This window comes from Neovison vison, chromosome 8 (assembly GCF_020171115.1).
Source record: "Neovison vison isolate M4711 chromosome 8, ASM_NN_V1, whole genome shotgun sequence".
In the NCBI taxonomy this organism is placed as follows: domain Eukaryota; kingdom Metazoa; phylum Chordata; class Mammalia; order Carnivora; family Mustelidae; genus Neogale; species Neogale vison.
Genome location: NC_058098.1, coordinates 143,844,548 through 143,860,585, shown reverse-complemented (window position 1 = coordinate 143,860,585; position 16,038 = coordinate 143,844,548). Strand labels below are relative to the sequence as shown.

The 16,038-nt window shown below is 54.5% G+C and overlaps 1 protein-coding gene across 2 annotated transcripts in view; it reads left to right on the top strand.

Annotated features, from left to right (window-relative positions):
• EIPR1 (EARP complex and GARP complex interacting protein 1) overlaps positions 1-16,038 on the top strand; it is a 125,715-nt gene that overhangs the window by 20,769 nt on the left and 88,908 nt on the right. Inside the window, exons 1-2 of one of the 2 annotated variants that reach the window (XM_044262167.1) lie at positions 7,868-7,908; positions 10,612-10,744. In XM_044262167.1, coding sequence (XP_044118102.1) covers positions 10,693-10,744 — 52 coding nt within the window. In that variant the 5' untranslated portion in view covers positions 7,868-7,908; positions 10,612-10,692. Of the gene's footprint in view, positions 1-7,867; positions 7,909-10,611; positions 10,745-16,038 lie in introns of those variants that run through there. The other variant, XM_044262166.1, reaches the window with a different exon arrangement.

Below are 16,038 nucleotides of genomic sequence, written 5' to 3'. Positions count from 1 at the left end.
TGTGACCCCAAGAGAGCAGCCCCTGATGACCTGACGTGCTGGCGCAAGGTCTCTGTAGGCCGGGGAGCACCGTGCAGGGCGCTGTGGTCCGGGCTCTTGAGGTCACCATCCCGCTACACCGTTTGTAGCTCTGTGTGGCCCGTTTTGTTGTGTGGTTTCGTGACACAGACAGTCCTGGTTTCCAGAAAATAGCCATCAGTCCTTGGACCTAGTGAAATGGATGACTTTTGTCCTTAAGAATCAGTCTTAGGGGCGCCTGGGTGGCTCAGTGGGTTAAGCTGCTGCCTTCGGCTCAGGTCATGATCTCAGGGTCCTGGGATGGAGCCCCGCATCGGGCTCTCTGCTCAGCAGGGAGCCTGCTTCCTCCTCTCTCTCTCTGCCTGCCTCTATGCCTACTTGTAATCTCTCTCTGTCAAATAAATAAATAAAATCTTTAAAAAAAAAAAAAAAAAAGAATCAGTCTTAGAAGCCCAGCTTTCCAGGAGCCCAACTCTGTAGGGCCCGGAGAAGGTATGTGTTTAACTTAGATTTTATGGCATCAAGGCTGGAGCTGTTTGGGGAGCTTTCCCGAATGTCCGACAAGTGACGGCTGCTTGGGTGCTGTGTTTCCCGAACCCGGTGCCACCTGCTGTCCCTTTCCTTTCAGAACGTTCTCGTCACAGCGCTGGGGAGGGCTGCAGCCACACTGAATCAGGGTGGGGGGTGCGTCCGAGAGCCTGCTCTTCCCACGCTTCGCCTCCAGCCGCCTTTCACAGGTGATGCTTCCAAAGTGTGCGCCGGCCAGGGGTTTCCGTAGTGTAGTGGTTATCACAAAGTGTGCGCCGGCCAGGCTGGTGCTTCCCTCCGTCTCTGGGGAAGGTGGGTGACATCGTTGGGAATGCGTGCGTGTGCACTCCCTTGGTCCACACTGCGGACGCCGTGTGTTGGGGGGACCCTGCGGTCCTTCCCGTGGCCTGGCGTGTGAGCTGCGTCAGGGTGAGCAGATGGGTTTGTGCTCTCAGCTGCATGCTCGGGGGGGCAGTGGGACAGACGCGAGGCGGTGGGACAGATGCCAGGAGGTGCAACAGACGCGTGCCGCGGGCAGCCTCGGAGTCCAGGCTGGTGGGCCCGGAGGGTGGGTTGTGGCGCTGGCCCGCGGCCGGGGGTCTCATTCCTGGGGGGTGGCTGGGGAGCCGCGAGAGCATGGAGGGCCGGACTCTGAGCTTGTGCCCCTACGCGCCCAACCCGTGTGTTCCCCTCACATAGGCCAAGCTCACACGTCCCTGCAACATGCGTTTCTCTCCTGTGCGATAGGCCTGACTCCCTGCCCACGTGGCGCGTGTCCTCCCACGGGGGGTGTATGTCTCCCGAGGCTGCCTCCCAGCCGGCGGCCCCAAGAGGACACCCCCGGGGCGGTGAGGGCACAGCATTTGCCCTTATGCTGCCCTCCAGGAGCAGTACGCTTGTTCCTCTGTTTCTCTCTGATGTTATTACTATTATTTTTAAAGATTTATTTATTTGAGAGAGAGCCTGCATCAGGGGCGAGGGGCCAAGGGGGAGAGAGCATCTCCAGTAGATTCCGAATATGGAGCCCGTCGTGGGGCTTGGTCCCCCAACCCCGAGATCATGACCTGAGCCCAAACCAACAGTCAGATGCTTCAGCCACCTCCCCACCCAGGTGCCCCGCCTACCGCGTTCTCATCAGAACAGGGTTCTGGAGCGCATTTGTAAGGGGAGAAAACTGGCTCCCCCTGACCCCCCAGCCCTCCTCCTGGAGGCCCTCCCTGCTTGTTTGCTGACAGTGAGGGTGACCCAGGCTCCGGGGGTCTGTGAAGATGGGGATTCCCGGCTTTGTGCCTCCACATGGAGCAACAGGACTTTGTAGGGTGCTAGCAACGGTCCCTGTGGCGCCTGCTCGGCTGTGCCCTCCCCAGCACCACCTCCTGGGTGCTGGGACAGGCTGGGAAGGGGGGGCGGTCCTGTGCCCCAGAGGCTGCCCACTGACTGCAGGTCAGAGAGACACACATCTGCCAGACGGGGAAACGGGGCGCTGCTCAGGGACGGGTGGGGGCCATTCCCACACCTGTGACCTCGGTGGATGGGGGTCATTGACCCCATTTCCAAGCAGGCAGGGGATTGGTCCTGAGCAGTTCTGGGGTTTTCTGCAGGTGGGCGAGCTGGAATATGGCAGGGAGCAGCTGCTCTCCTTCCCCTCCCCCTCCTGCTTCCACCTGGAGCACGGGGTGGCGGGGTTCGTGGCCTGAAGGCATCCCGCAGGCTTCCCTGCAGACACCCACAGCCACGGAGCTAGTGCTGGGAGCTGCCCCCAGATCGGGCAGCCCCGCCCAGATGGGGGGCCCTGGCCCTGCGGCCCCGCTCCCCAGCCTCCCACCGGCTGGCCCCGCTGGCAGGTGAGGGTTAATAGCCCCCGGCTTCGCCTCGGGCCATCAGCTCCTGGGCAGTCATTAATTCCCTAGAAAGTCCCAGTCCCTGAACCAGTCCTAATTAATTCAGCTGGGCTATTTTCTGGAAATTTTTGAAGCTGTCACAGTCGCTGGCTTGTTTTCTCTGTCAGAGGAACTGCTCTAGTTTCTGCCCTTAGTTTGCACGCGGCTCCGCGCCAGGAGCCGGATGGCTGCGGGGGTCCTTCATTTGCTGCTCCTCCTTCACGGGGTGCGCGGGGACGGTGGGCTGCTTTCCGCGGAGGCCGTGTGCTCGCTGGCTCTCCGGTGGGGGCTTTAGGCAGAGACTCCAAACAAGGGGTTCGCTTCTGCATGGGGTTTTCCCCAAGATTCCCTTTGCCTGTCTCTGACTTCCCCCTTCGGCCGCAGCTGGGGGAAGAGCCAGCGTGACCGAGGGCGCGGACTCGTCCTCTCCCCGCACGGCCCAGGAAAAGGTGGATCCCTGAAGGGGGTGACACACAGTGGCTTCTTCCCCTGGATTGATCTTTTTTCCTTTTTAACTTTTGTTTTTAATTTGTAAACTCCATTTTCCTGTGTTTGTGTTTGGATTACAGTCAGCTTCGTTCCTCAGCCGCATCTGTCTGCGAGCTCTGTCCTCGGTGGCCCCGGCTACCCCGAGAAACACCTGGGCCTTTGTTAGACATCGAGACTCAGCGCCCCTGCCCTGACCTGGAACGGAACCCCCTTTCCTCCCTCACCCCTTCTTCTGCTGCCCCCTCCCCACCCCCTTTTCTCAGTATTGATTAATCTCAGAATTTCGATTTTAATTTTTTTTATTATTTTTTTAAAGATTTTATTTATTTATTTGACACAGAGAGAGAGGGATCGCAAGTAGGCAGAGAGGCAGGCGGGGGCTGGGGTGGGGAACAGGCTCCTCGCTGAGCAGAGAGCCCGATGCGGGGCTCGATTCCAGGACCCTGAGATCATGACCTGAGCCGAAGGCAGAGGCTTAACCCACTGAACCACCCAGGCACCCCTCAGAATTTCTTTTTAAAACAGAGTTCTACTTTATAGCTTTTCAGTTGTTGGGCTTCTGTCTAGAAATGGGATGATAGAGACTGCTGGGGGTTTTCCAGTGACCTGTTAGGTCCCAGCTTTTTCCCCAGCCCTGGGCCAGCCGCAGCGAAGGACCTCCGTCCTGCCCACTTGCTGGCTCTGTGTGTTGGTCGCCCTCTGGTTCAGAGGTTGGAACCCAGCCCCCGGTGATGGCAGGAGCGAGTAGGGCCCCTGGAAGTTGCTTAGGTCATGGCAGTGGAGCCGTGGTGAATGGGGTGCACCCGTAGTGTCTTTACTCCTCTGCCACGTGAGGACGCGGGGAGAGGGTGGTCATCGGACCCCGGAGGAGGGCTTCCCCCAGACCGAAGCATGCTGTGGCACCCCGAGCTCGGCCTTCCCGCCTCCAGGGGTGTGAGCACTGCATGCCCCCGTGCGTAGGCACCGCCTGTGCTGTTCGTTACAGTAGCCCACGCACACGAGGGCGCTGCTTGTCCAAGAAGTGCCCCCACTGGGCGCAAGGACGGTGTGGAATGTGTGTCTTTTTCTTTCTTTCTTGTGGCTCCCAAGTGTAGTTTGGCTTCATGGACAAAGGATGTCCATACACTGGAGCTTATTTGCGTTGGGAAGGAGTATTAATACGGACAGGTAAGTGATAGCCGTGTGTGCACCGGGAAATACGCAGCGTGTCTGACAGGAAATGATCGGTTTAAATCTTAGCTGAAGGGTCACTGTGTTTCAAGTCTAATGAGGAAACCCTAGGAATCCGTTTTCCTCAGTCTACTTAGGAATATAGTATACTATATTCCTCTGGCTGAAGCCAGAGCCCAGAGCTTGACCGACACAGGGCCCACCGGCCGGGAAGTGGCAAAATCAAAACTGGGCACGGGTCCCCTGGTCCCAGATCATGGTGCACCCCATGGATCCCCCCGAAGCAGAGTGGACTGACGCTGAAATGGAGCTTTGCGGTCCTGCCTCGAGCCAGGAGGAGAGCGCGCTGGAGGTCTGAGGCCCGCCGGAGGATGCTCTCTCCAGGTCCAGTGCCCGCTGCACCGTGTTCTTCGGAAGGAACTGCCAGGAGGGCCTGTTCGCGTCTCGTGGTGGACAGTGTGGCGTGAGGTCTGCGGTGGCGGATGGGCCAGACCTTTCATCCCGCTGGCTCACGGGCCCCAGCAGGGAGACGTGCCCGTGGCCCGGCCACCGGAACCTTAACGTTCCCTAGGGAGGGAGCTTTTCATGTTTGATTTCTAATTTTATCCATATTTAAAATTTCTTTCTTTCTCTTTTTCTTTTTAATTTGTAAGAGTTTGTTTACCTTCAGTTCAGCAGGAGAGATGAGATGGAGAGACAGTGCAGTGGCCTGGAGTCAGGCTCAGATCTGGCCCCGGGCCATGGCAGAGTCTGGGTCTGTGGCAAGGGACACCTTTCTCGAAGCCCCCATTCCCCAGGAAGATGAGGGAGCGTCAACATCTTTACCGGCTTCCTAATGAACTTTATGACTCTTACTCCTAACTTTTCATAGAGTCATCTGTGCCCTTAGCCCAGCACTAGTAAATCCAACTTTAAAAGACTATTTAAAGGTAATAATGGTAATTCACAATATACAAGTTTGATCTTCATTATAAGCTGTGAAAGCATCTTAGGAACTCAGCTGTGGTGTGGAGAGTTTAGGGTGACGCAGCGCGTCCGCCCGACTCTTAACCAATATTAGTTTCTCCTTCCTTTGCACCCCGTAATCGTGTGCACACACTGTGGTGTTTTCCTTGCATTGTAGTCAGAACTGCTCTGTAACGGCAGAGATGTCTCGCACAGAAATTTTCCTGGCCCGCCCAGTGTAAGCTGGGGAGCCGGTGGTGCCCTGAGAACAGGCAGCTGGACATAGGGCCTCCCTCTCTGGCGGCAGGGGCTGATTTTTGCTCTCCTGCTGCCATGCGGAGGGCAGGGGCTTCGGTGTGCCCTGGCTGGCTTGGGGGTTCAGAACACATGCTCTGGACTCCTGCTTCTAACCGCGGGAGACACCGTACGTCAACTCTCCAAGCCTGTGTTCCTCACCTGTAGATTGTGGCTGATGATTACCCATGGCTCTTTTCAGGAATAACAGAGATAATGCGCGCCTGGCCCATCTTACGTGCTAGCCAGGATTACTCTGCTCTGTTCATGGTGCTGTCTTACCGTTCTTTCTGAACGTGCCGAGATTAAAACATTTCACAAAGACGCATCCTGTGGGCCTGTCTGGAAACTGTAAATGAGGATGTGTGGGAGAATCTGGGGACCGTCAGGCTTGACGATGAAGGTTACGGGCCGGAGTCGTACCCGAGCGTGTCAGGTCAGGAGAGATGGACTTGATGGGAGGGGGAGGTCTTTGACACGTCCCTCCTTCCTGCTGTGTCCCTGTGCCCACAAGTGCAGAAAGGAGCCTAGAGGAACTTTGGATCAGGCTCCAAGGCCTGGACAGCATGTGGACAGCATGGGCTTTGTGTCCTCACACGGGAGAAAAGGGCATCCTGGCGAGGTGGTGGGAAGGAAGGCTTCCCCAGATGAGAGTGACCTGGGGCCGGGGGGCGTCGGGCAGGAGAGGCCAGCAGCCACAGGCCCCGGACCGGGGGAGAGGTCCGCGGGCGGGGTGCTGTGAGTCGGTGCCGGCGATGTTGGGCTTTCTTCACGGCGGGCCGACCGAGCCAGCAAACAGGAATTCTGACGCCGGGGCTCTGGAGTGTCCGCCTGTGGGCCTCCTGGCATTTGGGTGCCTTGCAGAGGGATAGATGAGGGAACAGGAAAATAGTACATAGAAGTGCCTTCATTCATTTTCTTCGGTCTTAATGGATTTCCAGATAAGTAGGAAATGTGTCAAATAATAAAGAAGAAAGAAAAAAATTTCCATTTTACTGTAACAACACAAAAATTATTCCCGATTTTGTATATTGCCCTGTAGCCTATGTTCACACATGACTTTTATATAATTGCAAGCCTCTTTATATTCTGCTTGTGAAATTTATGCTTTCATAAAACTTATGTGTTTATAATTGTTCTTTATTATGATTTTTTAAAAAAGATTTTATTTATTTGATAGAAAGAGATCACAAGTCAGCAGAGAGGCAGGCAGAGAGAGAGAGAGAGAGAGAGAGAGAGAGAAGCAGGCCCCCTGCTGAGCAGAGAGCCTGATGCAGGACTCGATCCCAGGAACCTGGGATCATGACCCGAGCTGAAGGCAGAGGCTTAACCCACTGAGCCACCCAGGTGCCCCCTTTATCATGATTTTTTAAAAATATTTCATTTATTTGAGAGAGAGAGCGTGTGTGTGGGTATGTGCAGGGTAGGGTGCAGAGGGAAAAGGAGGAGCATATTCCCTGCGGCGCGTGGAGTCAAATGTGGGGCTGGATCCCCGGACCTGAGCTCCAGACCTGAGCTGAAACCAAGAGTCAGGCACTTAACCCATTGAGCCACCTGGGCACCCCATGCTTTTCATGATTTTTAGAACTATTTAATACTCCATCATTTTTGTGTTGTTCATTTATTTCCTGGGACAGGTTTTAGGAAATCCAATTGTTTCAGTTTCAACATTTATATAGTTCCTATTTATGTATTGTAATAAATCTTTTGAAAGAACGATTCAGATGTTCAGCATTTACTGATTTTACTGTAGCCTTCCCCGTGTGCATTGTCACTATTTCATCAGCATCACAGAATTCTTATTTATTTATTTTTTCAAAGATTTTACCTATTTATTAGACAGACAGAGATCACAGTAGGCAGAGAGGCAGGCAGAGAGAGAGAGGAGGAAGCAGGCTCCCCGCTGAGCAGAGAGTCCGATGCGGGGCTCGATCCCAGGACCCTGAGACCATGACCCAAGCCGAAGGCAAAGGCTTTAAACCACTGAGCCACCTAGGTGGCCCCAGATTTCTTATTTTTAAATGTTTAAGTCATTAGATACAATAAAGAATGACTTTTTTTTTTTTTTTTTACTTTTTAGTTTTGTTCTTACGCTCAGTCTGGTGGACTTGCGTGTGAGGCATGGTGTACACACATCCTGTGTGTCTGAAGTGAACAGCCAGTGTATCCTACACACTTGTGCACACCCCCAGCCCCATGCCATGGCCACGGGACTGCCCCCACCGTCACCTATAGCTCCTCAGCCCGTGTTGTTGGCGATCACCGGCGAAGCTGCTGTGAGCTGTGCCGGGCCCGTCTTTTGCCTTGGTGCCACTCGGGTACAGGCCCAGCAGTGGGCTCCTGGGTCTTAGGACACGTGTGTGTTTAACTTCAGTGCACCAGATACTTCTCTCAGGAATCACTTCATTACTTAGTAATTGTTAATAGCTTTTTAATGTGTAACATGTCCCCAGAGGGAGAAGGTGTTTACGGGTTAAATTCCCTCCTGTGTGGGGAGGAAACAGTTCTAAGGTAACGTGATTTGTACCTTTGAACCCAGTGTGGAAACTGCACTGGGCTACGTGGCAGGAAGAGCTTGCTGAAAGTAATTTTTATTATTTAGTTATTTATAAAAGATTTTATTTGTTTGTTGGAGAGAGAGGGAGGGATCGAGAGAGAGGGATTGGGTGGAGGCGGGGAGGGGGAAGCAGGCTCCCTGCAGAGCGGGGCCGCCAGGGCCCGGCTTCAGGCTCCATCCCGAGCCCTGTTACCACGACCTGAGCCGCAGGCAGACGCTGCACCCCGGGCCAGCCAGGTGCTCCGGAAGTTTTAAAAGTAAAAGTAGCAGCAACGGTTCTTCATTCTTCTCCCGGAGGAGGGGAAGGTCGCGTGTGCGCCGCGGTGAGCCGGGCGCGCCGGCCCTCGGTTTCTGGTGACCCTCGTCCTCAGTGCGCACGTGGGAAACGGGGCGCGGGCGCCCGGGCTCGCAGGTCCGCGTGGGATTTGCGTGCTGGGTCCAGAGCTACCCTTTGTCGGGGCCGGAGGTGATCTTGCCATCCAGCCGGGCGGAGGAGGACGTCGTGAAGACTAGAGCCGGGCTCTCTGAACCGAGGGTGGAGTGTGCAGGCTTTGGGATGCCATGGAAACATTTTTTAAAACAGCATTTAATGTTCCGATCGCAAAGTGGTGCATATTAATCACACACGAAATGTGGAAACGACAGACAAGCCCCCAAAGAAGTGAAGGAAGAACGTGCCGCGGTCCCGCTGTGCGCGGGTGAGCGACCGCTACCTCTTGGCTGTCCCCTGGATCATGCAGGCACACACCGCCGCGGCCCTCACACGGCTCTGCTCATTCTTCTCCCCTTAAATACGTGTTACGGACCCTCTTCCCTGGCACTAAACGGTCCTTTACAGCACATGGAATGGCTTGTAGTATTACGTTATAGTCAAATACCGCAATTTATTTGAGCAGTTCCCCACTGCCACACGATCAGCTGACTTCTGATTTCTCATCGCGATAATCAATGCCACCGTGAACATTTCCAGACATAGATCTGCATGAAGATCCATGAATAATTTCTTAGTATAAATTCATTTAAAAAAATGTTTTATTTTCCTCATTGACTTGAATACTGATAAAAGTATGTGACAATCATTTTATTGCTGTAAAAATTGTTCAGAATGTCACTGAGGGAGCATACGTAACCTTCCGTGGCTGAAATATGACACTCTCATGTTTCTATATGGTGCAATTGTGAGCATTGGCAGCTGTTGGACTCCTTTATGGAAAGATTTTTTTTTTAAAGATTTTATTTATTTGTTTGACAGACAGAGATCACAAGTAGGCAGAGAGGCAGGCAGAGAGAGAGAGAGAGAGGAGGAAGCAAGCTCCCCGCTGAGCAGAGAGCCCGATGCGGGGCTCGATCCCAGGATCCTGAGATCATGACCTGAGCCAAAGGCAGCGGCCCAACCCACTGAGCCACCCAGGCGCCCCATGGAAAGATGTTTAAGATGTGTGCATGTGTGACGCTTTCTCGCCCCTTCCCAACTCCATCACTGCTGGTGCCTGAACTGAGTTAGGCCTTGTTTGGCGTGAGCACCGTGTGGGTGCCCTGATTCTGGCTGGGTGGCGGCTCCGTGTGCCCCACAGCCACGGGCAGATCGAGGCTCTAGGCTCGTTTGCACAACCCTTGACACCCCCAGCCCTAGTGACAGCCCTGGCCTGACCAAGCCACCTAGGGACGGAACTTTTGCTGCCTTGTTTCTTTAGCACCAGGTATGTGGGGGGCTGGGCTACGTGGCTTGCACACTTAAAAATACTCCATGGGGAGTGATCCAAAAGGGCACGTGCACCCGAATGTTTATAGCAGCAATGTCCACAATAGCCAAACTATGGAAGGAACCTAGATGTCCATCAACAGATGAATGGATAAAGAAGATGTGGTATATATACACAATGGAATACTATACAGCCATCAAAAGAACTGAAATCTTGCCATTTGCGACGATGTGGATGGAACTAGAGGGTATCATGCTTAGCGAAATAAGTCAATTGGAGAAAGACAATTATGATGTGATCTCCCTGATATGAGGAAGTGGAGATGCAACATGGGGGGCTAAGGGGGTAGGAGAAGAATGAATGAAACAAGATGGGATCAGGAGGGAGACAAACCATAAGTGACTCTTAATCTCACAAAAGAAACTGAGGGTTGCTGGGGGAAGGGGGTTTGGGAGAGGGGGGTAGGGTTATGGACATTGGGGAGGGTATGTGCTATGGTGAGTGCTGTGAAGTGTGTAAACCTGGCGATTCACAGACCTGTACCCCTGGGGATAAAAATATATGTTTATAAAAAATTAAAAAAAATTAAAAAAAAGAATGGCAAGTACTATTAGTGGATATGTTTTCAGTTTCTTGGAAAACTGAAAATAAAATAGTATCTTGGATCAGATTAAAATGGCAGGCTAAAGGACTATTTTAGGTGGGCTAAGTTAGGTGCCAAATAAATGCTTCTGCCTTATGTTTATGAATATTAACTTCTATGACTATGAGAAACGTTGGCATTTGACGATTAAACATTTTCCTACTTAAAAAAAAAAAAAAACAAAAGAAAAACTCCATGGGGATTTCAGACCTGTCTTTTGGGAAGAACCCAGGGAGGTGAGCTCATAGAAGTCTATGCTCTTGGTGTGGTAACAGTAAGTTAAGTAAAAATGTTAAAGATGCTTTTGATTATTCTTTGTGATCACTGTGTTTAATTAAGGTACGTGGGAAGTCAAGTCCTGATGTGCTGTTACTGTGCTTGTAGATCCACATCGTAGACTTCGATGACGAGAATAACGTTATAAGTAAAAACGTCCTCCTCCATCAAGTGGGTGAGATCTGGCACATGAGCACCAGTCCTGCCGACAAGGGTGTGCTGGCCACGTGCTACAACAAGCGTGAGTACTCGCAGGTGGTGCCACGCACCCGCAGGACGGCTCTGACGTTGCTGATGGATCAGTGCGTGGCCCAGAGGGGTTGAGGGTGGACAGAGGCGCCGCACCCACGGAGAAGCTGCGCTAGCACAGGGACGCTAGCCACGGTCAGTCCCCTGTGGTCTGAGACCGGGGGCTGGAGTCGCGGTTGCTCCAGGCACGGGGACCCCTTGGGGCAGGGGACTGATGTGCTGGAGGGTCTCCGATGAGAGACACAGGGGTCCTGCATTAGTTCACTGTGCCCCTTGGGAGGGCAGCCGGTTGTGTGCATGCACCTGTGTGTGTGCTAGCATGTGTGCACGCGTGTGTACATGGGGGGATCCTTGTCCCTAGGAAGCGTCTGCCCTGTGTGCTCTTTGGCTCTTTAGTCTTTGGGGCCTTTGACGTTTGTGCCAACCTAGATGTCTGGCACCCAGCTGGCCACGCATCTTCCTGCGCTCTGTCTCTGCCGTTGTCCGTAGCTGGCGTTCCCGTTCTGGCTGTGCAGAGAACCCCACGGTCCATCTTTCTCTGTCAGCGGAGTACGGTCTGTTTTGTGCTCTGTAGTCTCTACGGTGTTTCCGCCAGTGTCAGCGGGCCCGGCTGGGTAATGGGCATTCGGCAGCCTCTGCACACGGGCCCCACGTTCCGCGTCCTCCCCCTTCCTGACCCGGCGTCAGGATGCTGGCGTGTGCGGCTGTGTGCTGCTGCTGCCAGCCTGGGCCCCGCGCGCGCCGTGTCCAGGAACGTGCACTGCGACTCTCTGCTCCCCGGGGTTCCTCACAGGGGTCTTTCTATTTAAGTTCACATAGACCTTTGTGGGTCTGGTTTTTTTTTTTTTTAGATTTTATTTACTTACTAGAGAGAGAGAGTGCAAATGAGCAGGGGGGAGGGGCAAGGGGAGAAGCAGACACCTCGCTGAGCAGGGAGCCCGGTGTGGGACTCGATGCCAGGACCCCAAGATCATGACTTGAGCCGGCACAGATGCTTAACCCACTGAGCCACGCAGGCGCCCCTACCTTTGTGTTTTTAACACTTATTGTCTTTGGGGCAATAAAGTTGTTTTCTGAAGGGTCTTTTGCCCCTGAGCCCACCATGTTCTTTATCTATTTGTGGCTCTTCCATTGCTGAGAACAACCTCCCCAGCGGCCCTCTTGGGCTTTCCCTTCTCCCCTGTCGACAGTGTGTCGGGGGGCTTCTCCGGCAGAGGCTGCTGTATCTTTCTTCCTTGTGCCTTGCCTCAGATCGAGGTCCCTACGTCCAGCCAACTGTGATGGGGCAGTGCCGTCACCCGGAATCTTCCCTGGCCATTTGGGGTGTGACAGACTTGACACTTAGACACTGGCCCCCACGCCCCGGCACTCTTGCTCTTTCCTCCCTTTGGAAGCCTGATGCCGTTCTGTGTAAGGCTGTCCCTGCACCCGCCTGTGGGGCACTGTCTCCCCACCACCGTGGTGTTGCTGCGACTTCTCCCTCCGTCCTGGGGCATGGGACCTTGAAAGTAGAGGCGGTCCTCTTCTGGAAATTTTGACCAATTTCCCTTTTGATGAACTTAACATCAGCTGACCTTCATTTTACCTCCCACGTACCTTTAGCGTTGCCGCAGAACACAGCGGAATCGCAGGAGAGACATCATAGCGCCTTCACCGTACCCTGTCCGCTAGAAGCAGGCCTGGGGTCTTGCCCGCCCACTCACAGGAGCAGATTGCAAAAAGGTGTCACACTAGCGGTGGCCATCACAGGTCCCTGATGCGGGGCTGTGGAGGGTCAAACAGGGACGGGAAAGCAGACTCTGCTGAGCACAGAGCCCGATGTGGGTCTCCATCCCATGACCCTGACGTCATGACCTAAGCCAAAACCGAGAGTCCGGTGCTCAGCCACCCAAGAATCCAACTCAAGTCATCTTTGAAACTGCATGTGAGAAGGCCTCCCTCTGTAGCTTCTGTTCTGCTTGGGAGGGCTGGTGAGCGGCCGTGTTCAGTTACCCCCAGGACCAAAGCAGCGACCACGGGCGGGAGTAGCTTCTCAGGAACTGGCAGCAGGTCAGGGTGACCTAAACGGGCAAGCTCCCCTTCTGACCAGACTGCGAGCGGGTGCGCTCGTTCCCTTACGTCTCTGTCCTGCACGTGCGCTCGCTCCCTTATGTCCCCGCACGCACATGCGCTCGCTCCCTAACCTCTGTGTGCACGTGCGCTCGCTCCCTAACCTCTGTGTGCACGTGCGCTCGCTCCCTAACCTCTGTGTGCACGTGCGCTCGCTCCCTAACCTCTGTGTGCACGTGCGCTCGCTCCCTAACCTCTGTGTGCACGTGCGCTCGCTCCCTAACCTCTGTGTGCACGTGCGCTCGCTCCCTTACCTGTCACGCACGTGTGCTCACTCCCTTACTTGTGGCACACACACACGCACTTGCTCCCTTATGTCTCTGTCGTGTACCTGCGCTAGCTCCCTTAGGTCTCTGCGCGCACGTGAGCCGGCTCCCTTCCGTCCCTGGTGTGCAAGGCGCAGGTGACAGACGCAGGCTGTCCCAGACTATGGATGGGTCTGTGGCAGTTGGGGAGGTGGGTCACCGTCACCCAGCATGATTATGAGAACCTCCCAGTCTGGGCAGTGGGGACAGAGTTGTACGGACAGTGAACTCTTCTGGAACTTCTGCATGGATGAAGATTAGAAAAACCAAACTCGAGCTTTTTTTTCGGATAATTTTACAAGGCAAATGCATCTTCCCAGAAGCCAAGTGAGGGCCCGCGGGAGGACGGAAGCTGTTTCAGCTGTGCCCCAGGGCCTGGCACAGCTGGGAGTCTGCACTGTGGCTGAGCACATGGCCGGCTGGGTGTGGTCCACCATAGGTCCCCTTGGGACACAGGCCTGTGTTTCCCGCACACAAGGAAAGCCTTTGTCCTTGCTCTGTCCTGCCCCAGGAGGCTGTGCCACTGCCTCCAAGCGGTGCGGGGGTCACACAGGGACGTCGGGGCACGTGTGCCTCACAGCACTTCCTGCCTGCGCCGCTGCAGGTGTTCACACTGGACCCCCCGACCCCGGCGCTGGGCTCCCCTTCATCAGGTGCTTCTGGTAGGGCCTCGGCCCTCGTGTGCAGCCTGACTCCTGAGTTCTGGCTCCTTTGCCCGTGCAGGTTCCTTGAGAAGAAAGTAGATGCTTCAGATAAACTCAGTAGATAGGCTGTTTTCAAACGTCGTGACTTTGACGCTTTGATTTCCTTTTCTTCTCAGTGTGTGTTTGTGTGCCTGCATGTGTGTCATATCTTTCATGCGTGTCTGTCGTGTGCATCTGTGTGCCCGCGTGTGTGTCATATCTCATGTGTGCACGCATCTGTGTGCCTGCGTGTGTCATATCTGTCATGCGTGTCTGTCGTGTGCCTGCGTGTGTGTCATATCTGTCGTGTGTGCGCATCTGTGTGCCTGCGTGTGTGTCATATCTGTCATGCATGTCTGTCGTGTGCATCTGTGTGCCTGCATGTGTGTCATATCTGTCGTGTGTGCATCTGTGTGCCTGCGTGTGTGTCATATCTGTCATGCGTGTCTGTCGTGTGTCTGCCGTGTCTGTCATATCTGTCAAGCTTGGTGTGTCTGCCATGTGCCCGAGTATGCCTGCGTGTGTCCTGTCTGTTGTGTGCCCGCATGTGTGCCATATCTGTCATGTGTGCTCATGTGTCTGCGTGTGCCTGTGTATCAGACCTGCCATGTGTGCCTGCGTGTGTGTCATATCTGTCGCGCATCTGGTGTGTGGGTCTTTGTGTCTTTGCCATGTGTCTTCTTGCGTCTCAATGTCCTGTGTGTCCTGTCTGTCATGTGTGACTTACGTCTGTTATGTGTATGCTGTCTGTCATGTGTACCTGTGCGTGTTTCCGCTTGCACAGGTCTGTGGTGTGTGTGGGCACGGACTGCTCCCTTTTGGCCCCTTCTTGGGCAGCAGGGGGCACCAGCGTCCCCCTTTGTGCCCTCCTCGTCACTGGTTCTTCCCACCACCTAACGCGGCTGCGTCCCGGTCGGCTGCGTCCTAGGCTGATGCTGTTTTAAAAGCTTTCTTGCATTTCTCAGATATTTTTCTAAATACTTTCAGGGGCATGAAGAGCTTGTTTGCAAAGCACATGGCAGAATTGGGCTCATCAGTGACATCTAACTCAGGTGTCCCTGATGGATGGGTTTTCCTACCCTGGCAAGTGCTGAGCTCAGTTCCCTGACCTCCGACCCCCAGGCTGCCAGAGACGCTCAAGGCTCTCGAGGCCCTTGGATGTAGCAGGGAACATGGCCAGTCTGTGGGAGAGGTTGACCTTTGGTTGTGTTTCCAGCTCTGTCTGTGTGGGATCCTGTTCAGGGCAGTATTCAAATGTGTCACCAGGCAATGTCGCTCTGACCGCTGCTAGGAAAAAATAATAGGCCGCTGCGTCTGGTAGAGGATTCTGGCTCTGTAACCCCCGATGGGCCCTTCTTCGGGCCTCTCCACAGGTGGTGGTTCTGTTTCATGAAGGCCCACGTGCAGTGAGCCTCGCTGACTGTCATGTTCAGAGACCCATGTGCCGAGGCTCGAAGGAGAGCCGGCAGCCCGAGGACGGCGCTGGGCGTGGTGCTTGCGGTGAAGCAGAGAGGGAAGGGCCCGGGCGCGCTGCGGCTGTCGGCTGTGCTGGGCTTCCCGAGAAGCTGGGGCCTTTCGGGTCCTTTCCCACCCCGAGGCTGGTGTGCTTCCTGCGTCATCTCTGGTGCCCGCCCCATCCCCAAGAGGGTGCTTGGAGACCTGACCCCGTGCCCCACCCCGCTCGCTGGCCTGGGCGTGTTTCTTAGCCTGAGCACCTTCTGTTCCAGGCTTCCTGACAGGCCTGTGCGCAGTCCTTGCAGGGAAGGATTGTGCTGTTCCGGGAGGTCATCTCTGGGCTTCAGAGGCCGGGTTCTTTTTTCTTTTCTTTTTTTTTTTTTAAACAGAGAAAGGAATGTAAGCATTTAGCTTACCTGCTCGTTTCTGAATTCCGAAAGAGCCAGAGGTTACGTGGGATTTATTGTCCCTGCGTGTTAATGTTTACCACTTGTAATGAAGAGATTAGGTGTGGCCACAGCTTGGACTCAGGTTTAAACCGGTGAAAGTCCCTGTGGCCTGACCCTCCCCCTGTCCGCAGCGGCCGCGTGGGTAACTGCGGGAGGGACATGGGTCCCTTCCGGGCTGTCGCTTCTCTGGGCCTCCAGGTTGACTGTTGCAGACGGGCCGTCGTCGGAGCTGGAGTTCGGTGCCCAGTAGGGCTGCTTCGATCCAACCAGTTCGTGCCGAGGTCC